The 16,072-nt window shown below is 40.0% G+C and overlaps 1 protein-coding gene across 12 annotated transcripts in view; it reads left to right on the plus strand.

The window, feature by feature from the left end:
* The window catches only part of ST7 (suppression of tumorigenicity 7), a 249,393-nt gene that overhangs the window by 221,083 nt on the left and 12,238 nt on the right, over nt 1–16,072 (plus strand). For 8 of the 12 annotated variants that reach the window (XR_004628663.1, XM_034670994.1, XM_011222612.3 and 5 more), the window contains one exon: nt 7,890–8,040. The exons of 1 other annotated variant lie outside the window; for it this stretch is intronic. Coding sequence is in view for 9 of the 11 variants with exons in the window: in XM_034670994.1 (XP_034526885.1) it covers nt 7,890–8,040 (151 nt within the window). In the remaining 2 variants the exon portion in view is untranslated. The remainder of the gene's footprint in view (nt 1–7,889; nt 8,041–16,072) is intronic. 3 more of the 12 variants (XR_004628664.1, XM_034670978.1, XM_034670960.1) reach the window with 1 other exon arrangement.

Genomic DNA, 16,072 nt, shown 5'->3' on the forward strand with positions numbered 1-16,072 from the left:
GACAGCCCGGGCTTGACACAGTATTGGCATGAGGATCCAGCCTAATAGATACGTAGTTTTAAAATTCTAAGTCTCGGAGTGTGGAAAGTCATGAGAAAATAGAGAGGAAAGAATGAAAAATATTATGACAGAAATGCATTCTCAATAAAAATTTACATTTTTTTAAAAAAGATCATCTAATGTTAATCTAGAAACTCTTATTTCATGGGGATTTTAAGAGGCTTGTGGGGGGAAACATCCTGGTAATTGTACATGCTAATGGAGTATCCACAGGACCTTGTTAGAGTGATGGAAATTCTATTTCATGCAAACACTAATGCAGTCCTCCCTTTATGTCTTGGTAGAGCTGATTGACAGAGTATAAAATTGCTTTTTAATCCAATTTAGGAAACAAAACGTGTAGTGGGTTTTAACATTTAAAAATGCTTGAAGTGTGGAAGCAGAAACTCAAAATACTCTGGCAGATTGTCTGTGATATTGTATATCAATGGTACATTTCAGAAATATTATTTCAATATAAGTTGCTTTGAATTGAGTCATATTTTGTTCCAGAGCTTTTTTGGATTAGAGTAAGGAGAATGTATTGTGGAAATATGACCCAGAGGAAAGTGAGCAGAAACCAGTTTTTAGCCACATTTCTCAGGAATAGACAGTTTCTAAAAGGTCTTTTTCTTTAACAAAAAGGACTATAGCTGCTTCCACCAAGGCCACTGCCATCATGGCCTCCCTGTCTCAGTCACCAGATCCTTTGGCCTCTTGTCAAACGCCATCCTATTTCATCTGTCCTTAGCCTTCTGTCCCACTGACCACTTTTTCTACCTCCTGGCCACCTTGGCTCTGTACTGCCTGCTCTCTGGGTCGCTCCTGCATTTCTGGGCACTCTCCTCCTATATCGTTTCCTCCCCTGCCCATCCCTCTGGTTGGGTCTCTGGGAGCATCATCACTACCCACCCTTTTCTTGCTTGAAGCTCTCCTGGGAGATCTCCTGTGCTCCCACTGCTTCAGCTTCCACCTCTCCCTGCACACCCAAATCCCTGTGTCCAGCTTCTCTTCTGGGCTCCAGACCTGCACACCCAGCTGCCTTCAGGCCATCACTCCAAGCACTGTCCTTTGGTGTCTTCCCTTAGCTAACTATCTCACCTTATTCTGGTTTCCTAAACTAGAAATTTCACAATCCCCTTTAATGTCTTTTCCTGCCATCAGATTCAGCGGGGCACTAAGTCCTGGGGAAGCCTTCCTTGGTTTATTCACCCCCTCACCCGGACCATGGAAGAAGCTTTTTAAGACTTTGCTAATTTTAGTCTCTTGTCCATTTGACTTGTCCATTTCTTTCAAAACCACCAGTGGTACCAACTCACTTCCCAGCTGCCTGCTACAGCAGATTTCAAACTGTCTTTCTAGGAGCCATTAGGATTCCTCAGACTTCTCATGGGTCCCTCTCCCAGGGTCTCCCCCCAGCTTTGTTTTACATCAATTTCACATATTCTGTTTTAAGTTGCTCTTTTTCTTTTGAACATTTTTTTTTCCCTATCTCAAAGTTTTTTTTTAACCTCAAAGTTTGAAATACCATTTGTGTGACCCTGGTCAAGCTACTAACTTCCAAAGCCTTCATTTTTCCATCTGGAAAACAAGAATCCTATTCCCTCACAGAGTTGTTGTAAGGAGTACCTGAGTGAATACTTGACACCTGTTAGTGCTTGGTCAGTGTGGGGACTGCCTTTCATGTTGGTACTTAAACATCTCAAAGCACATTATGCCCTTTGATGCTTTGCTGCCACTGCCCAGCCTTGCAGTGGCTTCTGCCTCCCCTCATCTTTGTAGGTGAACTGATTTAATTAATGAGACTGACTCATACTTTCCTTTTTCTGTGAAACCTTCTCAGAGACAGTACCCCTCATTTTCTTCCTTACTACTAAGTCAAGTTGACCCTTGAACAAGGCAGGGGTTAAGCGTGCCACTCGCCCCCAACACAGTTGAAAATCCCGTTATAACTTTTGACTCCCTAAAAACTTAACTACTAATAGCCCACTACTACTAACTGGAACCCTTACTGATAACATAAAGTTGAATAATATGTATTTTATATGTTGTATGTATTATACACTGTATACTTACAATGAAGTAAGCTAGAGAAAAGAATGTTAAGAAAATCATAAGAGAAGACATGTTTATAGTACTGTACTGCATTTATTGAAAAAAATTCCACCAGGCTCTTGGGTGGTGCAGTCATTTAAGCATCCGACTCTTGGTTTCAGATCAGGTCCTGATCTCAGGGTTGTGAGATCGAGCCCCACGTCAGGCTCTGTGCTCAGTGCGGAGTCCGCTTGATACTCATTCTGCCTCTCCATCTATCCCTCCTGCTCACGTGCGCTCTCTCTCAAATAAATAAATAAATCTTTAAAAAAATCTGCATGTTAAGTGGACCCACACAGTTCATACCCACATTGTTCAAGGGTCAACTGTATATACCTCTTACTAAGGCAGTCATCATGCTGAGTTTTATTGTTTCTTTGTCTTTATACACACACACTCCTTACAAAGATTGGGGATCATCAGGATAGGGACCCGAATGATTTATGCCCATGCCCTTGACGTGTCCTTACAGTGTACTGTGGGTGCTACCATAGGTGTGTCGTCACAGTACACTGTGATCTCTCCCAAATCTTTCCTTGGGATGCACTGTGGACACTCCTGTAGTTTTTGAATGAAGCAGAGTAACTGATGAATAGATAGTGAGCCAGCAAGCAGCAGTTCCCTTGGACGGAGGCCCCCCGAGTGGTACTGCAGATCACCAGGTGTAACTTGCAGTGCAGCTTTCCATTGTGCTTGTTTCCAGATTGGTTAGTGACCCTCAGTAGCCAGTTCTTTTCAGTGGATCTGTCACTATTGTAAAATTGCTGAAGTATTTTTACCTAAAACCAGATTCAATTATTTGTGGGACATACATACACAAAAAAATATAACTTATCTCCACAGTAATATGAACATTTCATTTTTCTGTTAGTAAAAATAGCTACTATTTCATTAACACGTATATGCCAGGTATTGTGTGAATGCTTTATGTATATTATCCTCCATAATCTTCAACAGTTACAATTGGCAAGATGTGTATTTTTATTATTCTAACAGATGAGCAGACTGAGGTTGAAAGAAATTAACTTGTCCAAGGTCTCAGAGTAGAACAGTAGGGCTGGGATTCAAACAGTGGGTCAAAATGGCAGAGGGTATATGAGGGCAGGGGAGGCAGGGGGCCACGGTATTGTGTATTTCAAAGTTCCCATCCCAGCATGCCTGGAGAGAACCATGGTTACTTGCGGTGTTTTTGTCCTATTCCAGTGTGTGTCTTACTGAGTCCAGGGAATACACAACATTGAGACTCAACATATATAGCTTGTCTTCCAAATAGGACTAATTTTATTCTCTGAACTATTTACTGATAGATATTTTTAAAGTATCCATTCTGGACTTTCAGCCTCTTTCATATCCAGCTGTACCAAAGCACTGTAAACATATAAAAATTGCTATCTGTGGTTATCTTTTTTTTCATTTGTATGGTTTTTTTTTTATGTTTTTGTTGCAAGTCTAGAAAATAGGTTTGTATTACATATACACATACACACACATGCACATATATACATATATATATATAAAAAGAGAGAGAGAAATAAAAATGACTTACTACAGAAAACTTGGAAAGTACCAAGAAAGCACAAAAGAAATTAATCTCCCATAAAATCAAATATCTGACCACCATTAACATTCAGTCTGTGACTTTCCAATGTTTTAATTCCTGCATATATATTTTAATTACCAAAATCATAATCTGTATGGTACACTTACTTTTTCTTCATTTAGTAACGTATCATGAACATTTTCTCATGCTAATATTCTTCCACTACCTGATTTTTTGGGAGGAACCTGATAGCCATCCTCTAAATGTGCTAAAATTTACCTAAATGTGTTGAATTTACCTAAATTTAGCTAAATATGTGAAAATTAACCTGTATTTGCTCATTTTGTTTGTTCCCATTTTTTTCTAGTGATTTTTGTATGACTTCTCTTGTCGGTATTGAAAATTTAAAAAAGAAGGGTATGAATTAATTCCTGGACATTACTCTCTATGTGAAGGGTAGCTTTGGGATCATTTTCACTCAAATTATTAGAGAATTTTAAGACCTTAACAGCAGAGCACTGAGCAGTCACCTGGGGTAGCCTCTTAAGGGCCAGCTCTCTCCTGACACGTGAGCCAGGCTCTGCTTAAATACATCCATGAGAAAGCACTATTCAGCTCCTCTTTCTATGTTCTGACTTTGTATGTTCCTATGGACATAAGGAACTAGATTCTGACAAATAGATTTTGAAAGTTGCTTCCGAAACCTTTAGAATCCTGTACTTTCAGATCGATGTGATTTGAGAATCTGGAAGGAAGTTAGAGGCAGGGTAACAGGCAAGATAGCACGGAATGCTGGCTTACCTAATAGAAGCCAAATAATTATTACAGACAGGCAGAGAGTGTTCTCTGATTTGCGAGCTACAGTTATTCTAATTGATTTCTGCATACTTGTGGATAGGGATCTGCCCTCTTCCATTTATTTTTCTCTTGACAAGTAAGATGTGAAATGTTGTTCCATGCCTTTCTAATTTAAACGTTGCACATGTTGAGAACTGATCTTGCCAGCCATTTTTAAGCCTGGCCAAAAACATAACACATTGTTGTTATTAGCCTTCATCATCTGGTTAGAGCCAACATTTTGTTTGGAACTGTATCGGAGTATAAATCTCCTTTATAGGCATAACCTATTTCTGCCATCAAGCAGATTCAATGAGAAGGTAACTAAGTGTCCTTGGTGAGTTGCTCTGGTTAGCATCATGAGGCTGATTAGAGCAAGGATGGTCATTATGAGAGACTTCTTAGGAAGCGAGGTTCATGCTCTTGAGGATCTTATGATTCAACTGAGGGAAAAGACACACAAATAACGAATATAAGGCAATGTGTGAAAAGTACACATACACAAAGATCAGAGGCAGCTTAGAGAATAAACAGAGCATTACCTCACGGCCCGATTTTAGGGCTGTGGACGACGATGTCCTTGAGGCCATATGCAGCACATTGAGCTTGCAAGCTGAGTAAACCATCTGTCTCACACACATGTGTACTATTTTCCAAGTATATTTAGATGTCCTGGTGGCCAGCAATGCTTTTAAATGAATTCTTGTTTTATTACATTTATTGCAGCTTTTTGCCATATTGTGTATTTTCAATCAATATTACATTTATAATTCCTATCATAGGTGTCTATAAAATTTTTTCATGTTAAAAATTGTTTTAGTTACTTGAAGATCGGAGACTTCCATTGTCTACAGCAGTGCTTTCCCATAGAACTTTCTGTGATAACAGAAATGTCTCTGCATTGTCCAGTATAGTAGCCTCACTTGAGGACTTGAAATATGGCTAGTGGGACTGAGAAACTGAATTTTTAATTTAATTTTATTTTAATTGATTTAAGTTCAAATAATCGCATGTAGTAGAGGCTACCATATTGGATAATGCAGATCTATTATATCTATTCTAATTACAAAATTATATAGATAATTTTCTACCCCCCCATACACACAAGTTTTCTCTGCCTTGCCCACCTGTTTCAAGTTGACCTGCAAATGTGGGTGGCTACCAGGCCCACTTCTTCTCAGAGGCCCCTATTCCTTAAGGTTCCTTAGGCCAAGAGGAGAGTTCTTCTCTTATAGATGCTTAATGGAATGACTTTGAAAGACCTTCCTAATCATTGAAATAAAAGGTATGGTAGTTTATACTTTTCTTTCAGCCACCATCTTATTCTCAGGGACTTGAAGAGGTTTCTGTATACCTGGGACACATGCACTAATGGTTTTCACATTTTATTTGTTTCAAAGTTCACACAGCGTGTTCTTTCTTTAAAAATTGACTATTTGGTAGGCAGGTTAGCTATAAATAATTATTAGAAACTCAAAAATTAAGACTTACTCTAGGGCTCTTATTAGGCAAGAAAATTTCCCTTTCCTTTGTACTCCTGATGATTATTAAGAGTAACCAAATGATCTTTCTTCTCTTACTCTGAAACAATTAATACAATTTATAGCACTTTACAGGTTATATGTCTTTCCCATGACTCATTGCCTTGGAGTTTTTTAAGATCATCATGGGCGGTTGCAACATACAGTATAATAGCTTCGAGTAAGGTAACAAGATCACAAGAGGATTGTCAAATATCTCTGAACATAAAACTCACTTTTACACTATGGTTGCTATTCATTATAAATGTAGTGCCGGTTGGATTATTAGGTAACTCAAAATTGTAATTTTTCCCAAAAGACTTTTGTTCTGCACTGTTTTAAAACAAGGAGAAGGAGGAAGGCAGTGACTTGTAGAATTCAAACAGGCATATGACCAAAAAGTTCTTTTGGAACTCATACTTGAGGAGTTCCCATCAAAGTAATCAACACCTTTCATGGAACGGCCTGGGAAGAGCCCTTCCCATGGAGGTCTTTCTGTCGAAGGGGAGGGCCCTCTATTCCCACCCTCCCACGCCCTCACCACCAAATGTGATGGCTGTCACTCTTCTCTGCTGCACTCTGGATAGGCTTTCTCACTTTTTTGAGGCCTGAGGCTTAGAGATTTTTCAGATAACAGACCCAGAGTGAGGGAAGTTTCATTTGCTGAACCAAGAGGCCAGACTGTGTCCTCTGGGTTCCTGCCAGGCAAGAGCATCCTGATAGCAGAAGTGGCAACGGGAGAGGAAACTTAAAGGCAACTGCACTCAGAGTGCCCAAAGCACGTAAATCCACAGTGAGATAACAGAACACAGTGTACCTTGATCTCCATTCTACGTATCAGGATTCTTCCATTCTTCACCCTCTCTCATAAATTGCACTGGTAGATAAATCCTCAGGCAATTGTTTCTGACATTAAAACTGTTGAACATCTCTTCTCATATCACTTCTTTCTGCTGTGTTTGTCCCATTTTAATTAAACACATCCCTCCATCATCTGCTAATCTCCATTTTAAAGGAGATGCATGGGTTGTTGTAATGGTGGTTGGTGGTGATGGTGTGTATGTGTGTGTGGGTGAGGAGTGAAGCCCAGGGAGAAACCAGCCAGCAAAAAGAAGTTAACATTTGCAAATGTAAAATACCACCCTAAATTTGCTTCCCTTTCTATTCTATAGTAAACACCAAAGAATCCATTCTGGCCCTGTGCTCCCATCTCCTTCATAGAAGATAGGAATGAAGAGGCATAAGCTGAGGACCCTTCAGTCTTTGGGAGAGGATCTAACAGAACAGTATAGTCTGGGGTCTGTACAGCTCCCCACCCTGGGGTCTTCCTATGCTCAGGCTGCCACGTCTCCTTCCTCCTGCATCTGAACAGCAAGGGGTGGCTCTTTTCACAGGACCAGGTCCTTCTCCGTGGTAAATCTGTATAGAAAAAAAATAATGGGCAGCGCTAGTCAGTCTCAAGTCTCTCTAGTTTGGTGGGTTCAGTCCTATGACTTCTTAACCTTCATGTGTCCATTTTATGTATTTTCGTTTCTGGTAACAAAATTATGCAAACTTATTGTGTCTTCTAAATTTTCTATTATTGCTTTTTGAGTCTATATATGTTTCATTGATTAGAGTATCTTACCCTGAAAGCCTCTGATCTTCACTGTAGGAAACTAGTACAAGGCTAACTATCTGTTAGCAAACTTTGGGTTGCTGGATGTTTCAGTAATTGCCTTCAAATGTACTAACAAGGTTGCAGGTTTGATGAAATGCTTATGAGTGGTGGCTTTAGGGAGATCAACCTCTCTTTTCTCAATATTGAATTCCAAATTACTATGTTTTAATGCATCTGTCTCCTGCCTTTTTTATTTCAGTACCTACTAGAAATGAAAAGCTTAATCCTCCCCCCAGAACATATCCTGAAGCGAGGGGACAGTGAAGCAATAGCATATGCATTCTTTCATCTGGCGCACTGGAAGAGGGTGGAAGGGGCTTTGAATCTTTTGCATTGTACGTGGGAAGGCAGTAAGTAATTTTCTTTCTTTGAAACGTTTTTTTTAAGAGCATGAAAAGATGCTAAAACTGTTTTTATCCCGAGTGTTCATGATGAATAATGATGATTTGCATGTCTATAGCTCTTCTTCCCTGCAATGTTCCATCACTGAGAGATGATGGTTAATTATCGAGACTCTTCAGTTGCCAGTGGTGGGGGGTGTTACTGTGATGATGCCATCCCTATACCTCAAAAAAGCAAGTTTATACAATGGATGGGATGAATCGGGACTGTTCTGGCAGAGGAGCACTCTGTAACTGGAAAACCCTCGGAGGCCTGGGCACCCCCTCAGCTTCTTTGGGAATCTTTGGCGTGGAGTTTGGCCTTGGGCTAGGCTCCGATGACCACTTCTGGATAGCCTTTCTGGGAGGATTGGCTAAAGAGCCACAGTTATCTTCCACTGGAGCTAGGTTAGCCAAAAAAATGAGCAGCAAGAGCAGTGACCACAGGACCCAGTGTTTGGTGGCAGGTATCACATTCTTGTATTAATGGATGATGTCTGTTCGATGGATGTAGCGATAATCAGTCTGAGCATGTGCCAGGTACTATCATTTTTTGTAAGGAGAAGAGACTTCATTTGTGGGTGAGACATGCTTCCTGTCCTGGAGAAGCATCTCGTCTAGTTGGGAGGAATAACCAGCATGTAACCGCTGCTCAGTGATTTTTCCAAAGGGAGAGGTGGAGCAGTCATGGGTAACCTTACGGGTCATATGAGATTTGAGCCAAGCCTTGAAGATCTAGGACAGTCATAAGCAAGGACACTGTGCTAAGTGGTGGGGCTGTTTGGAAGAACGTAAATTGAGAGAAAAGGCCCAAGACTACAGATTATTGGACAATATGTGCGTTGGCACACTGTTATTAAGCAAAACAAGTACAACATGTAGTGTGGGGTGTTTTTCCCCCCTCTCATAGGGAAACAAAACAAGTATTAGTCTTGTGATAATTTTTTCTTAGTTCACTCCTACTCTGATCAGCCTCACAAAGGAATGCCTTTTTAATCCCTTTCACTCTGTTTATCTTTCTTTGCTGCTTCCATTTTCATTTTGATAATCTTCTGCTCTTCCCTTTTCCTGCCCATCCCAAACCCAGCAGGAATCCAAATGGATTCAGGAAGGGGGGAGGCAGCCAAATGGAATGGGGTAAAAGTAAATTGACAGAAATGAGACTCAAGTTGATTGAAAGGGTTTTTTTTGTTCATTTTTGAAAAGATTTCTTTAGTGAATTTCTAGTGAGTTTACTTAAATAATTTACTATTTATAACTTGAGGGGCATTGACTTGGTTGATGCTTCCAGCCCCACTCCATTAAGTGTAGTAAGCTACTCCTGGTGCCCTGGTCCTGTGTTAAGACAGCACACTGTACTCAGGGCATGTGTGGGGGTGTGCACAGTCCCCCCTGGTTTGGTTTATTGTTGCATTTAAGGTGTTCTATCCAAAAAAGACAAAAGGAATTTTTATTTGAACATAAGAAAGAGATCAAAAAAGCCCAGCAAGATTGAACATGAGAGGCCTCACCTAGGGTTAGTTGTGGAAAAAATTACATGGATAGGTTGACTTACCAAATAAAGACATATTTATAGATTAGCATTTTGGGAACCTAACAAAAGAAGCTTACCAGTTGGATCAGATTGATAAGAAAGCTACAGTAATATAGAAAGGATTAAAACGGGAGGCAAGAAGTGATAGAGAACGGCGTTAGGAATGGCATAACGGTTAAAAAAAAAATCCCATGAGGAATAACTAGAAATTTTGCTTGGAAATTAATTACCCATATAATTGGGTACCAATGGGGGAGTGCCTTGGATCAGCTGGGAAGGACCATGGGATTTGGACAAATGTGAAGTGACTTAGTGAGCGCCAAAATCTAGCAGGGTGATAATGTTGGGGAATATAATTAATTCCCTGAGATTAGATGGGCAGAACACTCTTTGGAATGAAGAGAGGAGGTGAATTTTTAGACATAAACCAGTATAGCAAGGCAGTCAGGGACCTCAAGGAAAGGGAAAGTCTGCATTTGATCCTTACAGATAAATAGAAACCACTCCAAGGAAGTTATACTACTATCAGTTTTTGAAAAGAAAGCTATACTTCAATTCTAGACAAGAACTGTGAGAGTGCTTCGTAGGCACTAAGTACCTTGGAGAATACCAAGCGCCTTGAAGAGTATGTGTATAAGTGGGTAATTTACCGAGGGTTTGTCCATCATTTCATGTACTCTTCCCGGCAACATTCTAGTTAGACAGGAGAGAGGTGTCCGCCTTAATTGTTTAGAAGAGGAGTCATTGAGATGAGCAGCTTGTTGCAAGTTTTGCAGCCACTGTTGATAGAGCCAGGATGTAAACTCAAGTTTACTTTCTCTTCACTCTTCTTTTCTATAATATCAGCTATTTAGATCTTTCCTGAATAAATTAAGCTTAAGAAGATCAGTTATCTCTGAAACATTTGCTTGGAAGCCTTCGATTTGCACTACTACTTACAGGCTCGGGTGTACTTATTCCTCTTCTAGTGTTTAGAAAGTTAATCTTTCTATATAAAATTATATTTCTTTTGGTGAATATTGCCTTAAACATTTTAAATATAGAATGGGCCCAATTTTATAAAAAATAAATAAATTCTACATATAAACAAAGGAAAGAGACTGGAAATGAATACATCATTAAGTGGATTTTAAGAGATTTTCTTTTTTTCCTTCATGGTTGTATTTTTCAAATTTTCTCAACAAGCATACGTATTTTTCTACAAGCACAAATATGTATGTGTATATATGTATATACATATATTTATAAAAATGATGTTTCAATACAAAGTTTTGGTCCTTTTTAAAAGCAAAGCTATAAATCTCTCATGCAGTTCAGAAGAAAGAATCATCACTTTAACTTCAAACAGTCACGTGCAATCTTTTGACATCACTTCTAGATTTGTGTCCGTTCTAAGTTAAATTAAATGGAAGCATCAGGGTTTCGATTTTAAATCAGAAGACTTGGATTACAATTCTGACTTGGCTATTTATAGTGGTATTGACTTAACTTACCCAGTTTTTGAAAACTGTGAATCACTGATGATACTGAATGCCATTCCCCCATCCCAGATTGTCGGGCTTCAAGACCGTTGCGTTGAGATAGCTACAGTGGGTGAAGGGCGCCTTCTCCTTCAGAGGTCCCCTGGACAGCCTGTGCCTGAACGCAAGAGGCTGCACTTCCTCCAGTGGACCACGTGGTGGCGCCTTTTGACATCGCCAGCCTCGTAGTTTAGGTTTTGTCCTTCCTTTTTTTGTTCCTTCTGAAATTTAAGGCCATTCCCCAACTCCCTTCCAACTTCCCCTTTTCATTAGAAAGGAAATTCAGGGAGGAAGGTAACAGTACCTGATCTCACCAGTTCCCATGTTAAAAATGAGTATTCTTATAGTTAATTGATCTTTTGGAGATTAAAAAACATTCTGTCAAAAGTATTGGTTTAGGAGGGGGGATAGATATATTTTTCTTTGCTTTTTAATGAGTTTATTATGTTGGAGCATTAGTCATCTTGTGGAATTAAGTGAGTTTCCCACCAATCAGGCTGAAATAACTCACATTTTTGATAAAACCCCAAAGTCCAGCTGATGCATGGCAGAGATTGTTTGGGTTTGAAACATATGGTGGTTAAAAAAAAAAAAAACCTGAGTCCTCAACCACAAATACATCAGCATTTCAAAGGTTTCTAAAATGATTCATCACTGTCCCAGCCCCTGAAATTGCACAATATGTTCCTCAAAGTCAAGATAATCAAGAAAGGGGAAAAGTTTTAATTTACAGGATTTAAAAATACATTTCTTAGTTCATTATACAGCTGCCACCTTATCTGAATTACACTTATTTTAAACACTGTAGGTTCTGGTTATCCACACACACACACACACACACACAAACACGCACACTGCTGCAAGTATGAGTCGAATATACAAAACCTATATAAATGAGCAATCTCATTTGTACTGGGTCTATTTACAACAATGCTGCACCTTATGGGGCTCTATTTTAAATGGCACATCTTCTGTTTTACTGCTATTAAATACTGATGTGGCCTCGTCTCCCTCCTACCTCGATCTTTTCCCAAGGCTCATTTTGGCTCTATTTATTTTATAAAGCAGGGTAGTCTGCTGACCGCAGCTGTGAACTTTAAGATTTAATTTTCTAGTTCTGTATATCAGAAGACAAGTACCATGGGGTAAATGACTTAGCTTTTCTTTGTTTCCATTTTTTTCCCACTTGACCAAGTAAGACTCTTTATTTTCTTTTTGGAGATTTTTTTCCCAAAGAATTCACTAAATAATGTATAAGATTTGAAGGTGGTGTTTTTAAGGGGGACTAAGGCAGAGTACTTCCTTTGAGAGGAGAAAATGGCCCATTGTTGAAGCATAGGATGAAATTCTGATTCTAATTTATTCTCTTTGAACCTGATGGTAAATGTTCCTTGCTGTAAGATGTGGTCTTTGGGGCATTTCCACTAACCAGACCTTTCCTCCAAAGGGCTGGCACCTTTTGGACTGATAAAGAGAGATTCCCCCACACCTCACCCCATAGAGCTAATGCTAAATTTTATAATTTGGGAGAAATCAATGGTCTGCTAAAGTTCCTGGTCATAGCTAACTTACACTACAAGCAGTCTCCAGGTATCGTGCAGTGCCTCCCCCACCTACTGCCCAATAGAACCAGCTTGTTCTTTTCATTTATTCTGCCGTGGTGACTGACCATAATTTGGATCCATTTGAGTTTTTAAAAGGAAAACTCTGTCTCTTCCTGATTGTGCATTAATTCACGTATTCCTCTATTCAGTGAACACGTATTGGGTCCTTTGTTTGTGCCCAGCATTGTGTTGGCGATACAAGGATGACTAGGACTCTGAAATGCTTTGAGAGTAACATTAATATGTGTGTGCATAAACACGCGCACATCTGCTCATATGTCCCCACATATGCGTATATTAGCACACATCTATATAATGTGTAGTATGCGTGCAAGCAGTGCTATCGTGGAGGTAGGAACAGAGTGTTGGAGTGTTGAGGGTCGTCAACAAATTAGTGAATCTGCTGTAAAGCTCTAGAATTTCTCTTCATCATTGAACCAAGGGAAAGTGATTTTCTCAAGACCACAGAACTAGATAGTGAAAAAATGTGGATCAGTACCCGGGCTTTTGACTTTAGAATTTTTTATTATTGTGCTCAAATGCCTCACAAAGGAAAAATAGCCTTTATGGCCAGTTACCTACTCTACAGTCAAGGGTGAAAATGTAAAATCTGTGTTTTGATGATAATTTTCTGTTCTATCGTTTGCACTTCTAAGCTGTTTGTAAACAAGCAGCATTTTTACTTAGAAGCAAGAGTATGACCTGATCAACAAAGTAGGAACTGTGGGTTTAGTAGAAGAGGACTATCAAGAGAAAACTAACTTTTATTGCGCCATCAGGCCCCATGTTTAGATACCTTTACATCTGCCACACTTACTCCCTTTAAGCTTCTCAGGGTCTGTAGTCTCATTTTTACAGACAAAGAGACTAGACACAGACTAATGACCCATCCAGTCATATAGTTTTTAGCGTGGTCAAGCTCAGCTCATTGTTAGCTCCTCCATTAGCTATACACAGCACAGAAGCGCCATCGCAGGGAGATCTTTCACACTGATTTTCACGATTATTGGATCGTCTGTTTCCTGCTGTAGGCCGTGAGCTCCATCAACGCAGGGACAATGTGTGGCTCACTTTTCTATCCTTGGTGCATGAGGAAGGCACTCGCATTTTGATGAGGTAGAGCTGGGATTCAAATGCACTTCTTGCTGTTACAAGTAATCTGTCTATATAATAAAGTTCTCTGAGATCCTCTTTGAAAAGGCAACATAGACAAATATCGGATATTATCTTCTATCCTTGTGTATAGAGTGGGTAGGCCGAGAGGTCATTAGAAATCATTGGGAAAATCGGGAATTAGTTTGTTCGTGTATCCATCCTTCTGTCTCTTCTTTGATTCTCTTGATTTTTCCTCCAGTGTTAGTGTAGGGTCTCTGGTGAGCCCAGCACTGATAGGTGTGGAGCCTAGAAAACGTTTCTGGTCAGGGAGAGAAGATGGCAGTGCAATGCCTCAGGCTTCACTGCGGGGGCCCTATGTGGTCATTAACTGACTCCCAGTTTCGTTTTGCCCCTTCCTCACCAGCACAACAGAAGTCCAGGAAGGGAGGTGACGGTACACAGAAGACAATGCAGAAACGCCGTTTGTGTCCCATGTATTAACTCAGAGTGGCCAGGCTTTTTTGTTTTTAACCAAATACATGTATATTTTTAATTCCTCTGAAATGTATGTTTTTCCAGACAAAGATTTTTAGGAGGTCTATAGTCCTTCATGAAACAGATAAAATTCATAAAACAGATGCCTTTTTTTCCATTCTCATTTGCACCGTCAAATCCGGGTGTTACTACTTGCGCTTGCAAAATTTCTGGACATTCAGCTAAAGTGAGGTTCTTCTGGAGCAGTTACATGTCTTTTGGGCGAAAGGGATCAGGAGGTGGGAGGTGAAGCTGGCAAGACTTCTGCAGTGCCTCTTCCTGCCCTCTCCAGCCCTCCGCCGCTTATCTCCCACTCCACTGGACCCTGCATAGCAGGGTGGGTAAAGGATAGAATTGCAAACAGAAATTGTATTTGCTTTTGTTTAGTGAAGCCAAAAGCTTAATCTTACTTTATGAACTCAATGTAAGTGACAACTGACATGAGAAAGAGATTTTAAGAGCACCATAAGCATCTTTACACTCATGGAGGTTGCCATGGGGGGCCGGGGGAGGACAGTGCAGGAAGTGTGTGTGTGTGTGTGTGTGTAAGTTGTATATAATCTCTGTCTCCACCCTCTCCAAAAGACCAGAACTGATTAGAAGAAAACGACTAACTTGATGCACGGAATTGTGTATGCATGCCAAATACTGCTGCAAAAAAGATTTGGCATCTGACTGAAAAGACACCAACCAACCATTTGATTTCTATGGTTGAACACTCTCAAGATCTTGCACTCCTATATTTCATTTAAAAAATTGCTTCCCAAAATGCAAACTGACTTTAATTTTGAATAAAATTTAGCATTCAAATTTATAGCCACTTTGAAAACTGAGGGTTTATTTAGATCACGTGAACCAGAACAGATTCTTTTTTTTTTTTAATTAAAGAGTTTATTTATTTATTTGACAGGCAGAGAGAGAGCACAAGCAGGGGGAGCAGCAGGCGAGGGAGAGGGAGAAGCAGGCTCCTGGGGCAGGAAGCCTGACGCGGGGCTGGATCTCAGGACCCTGGGATCGTGACCTGAGCCGAAGGCAGACAGTTAACTGACTGAGCCACCCAGGCGCCCCCTGAACAGATTCTTAATTACACCGGCCCTGTTGCACATAGAGAATCTGGGCTAAACACACACACACACACACACACACAAACTTCCACGTAGGTTTTCCCACATTTTTGGGATGGTTTCATAGCAGTCTTCATTTATGGGAAATGGTACTAAAATCCTACCATATTGCAGTTTAAATTTAAACACACTACTTCCCAGAAGAGATTTTAGTGTATCCTATAAAGACACTGAAACGGGTTTTGGGTTTTTTGTTTTTGTTTTGTTATGTAACTTTTTTTCCTTGTCTTGCAAACCTGTAGAAGATACTGGTTTCTTCAGTGATCTTTGTGAGTTAACAACCTGTGCCAAGAGCACCCCTTGCTCTTGTCTTAGTAGGCAAAAGTCGTCTTTGTTTGCGTGAAAGAAAAGTCTGATTGAGCTAGGATGAGCCTTTCATTTTAAGAAGAGTTAAAGTCTGGGGTGTTTTTAATGTTTTAATCTCTGTTTAAGAGGTTTCTGTTACAAGAGGAAAATTGATAACATTTTTACCTCAGCAAACTGCCAGCAAACTGGCTCTGCTCTAATCCCACGTTTACAGTGATTTATATTCTCCATGGCGATGTGCTGTAACCTCAGAGCGATACCACTGTGGTGTAGATGGACTGCATT

Source organism: Ailuropoda melanoleuca, chromosome 1 (genome assembly GCF_002007445.2).
Source record: "Ailuropoda melanoleuca isolate Jingjing chromosome 1, ASM200744v2, whole genome shotgun sequence".
Taxonomy (NCBI): Eukaryota; Metazoa; Chordata; class Mammalia; order Carnivora; family Ursidae; genus Ailuropoda; species Ailuropoda melanoleuca.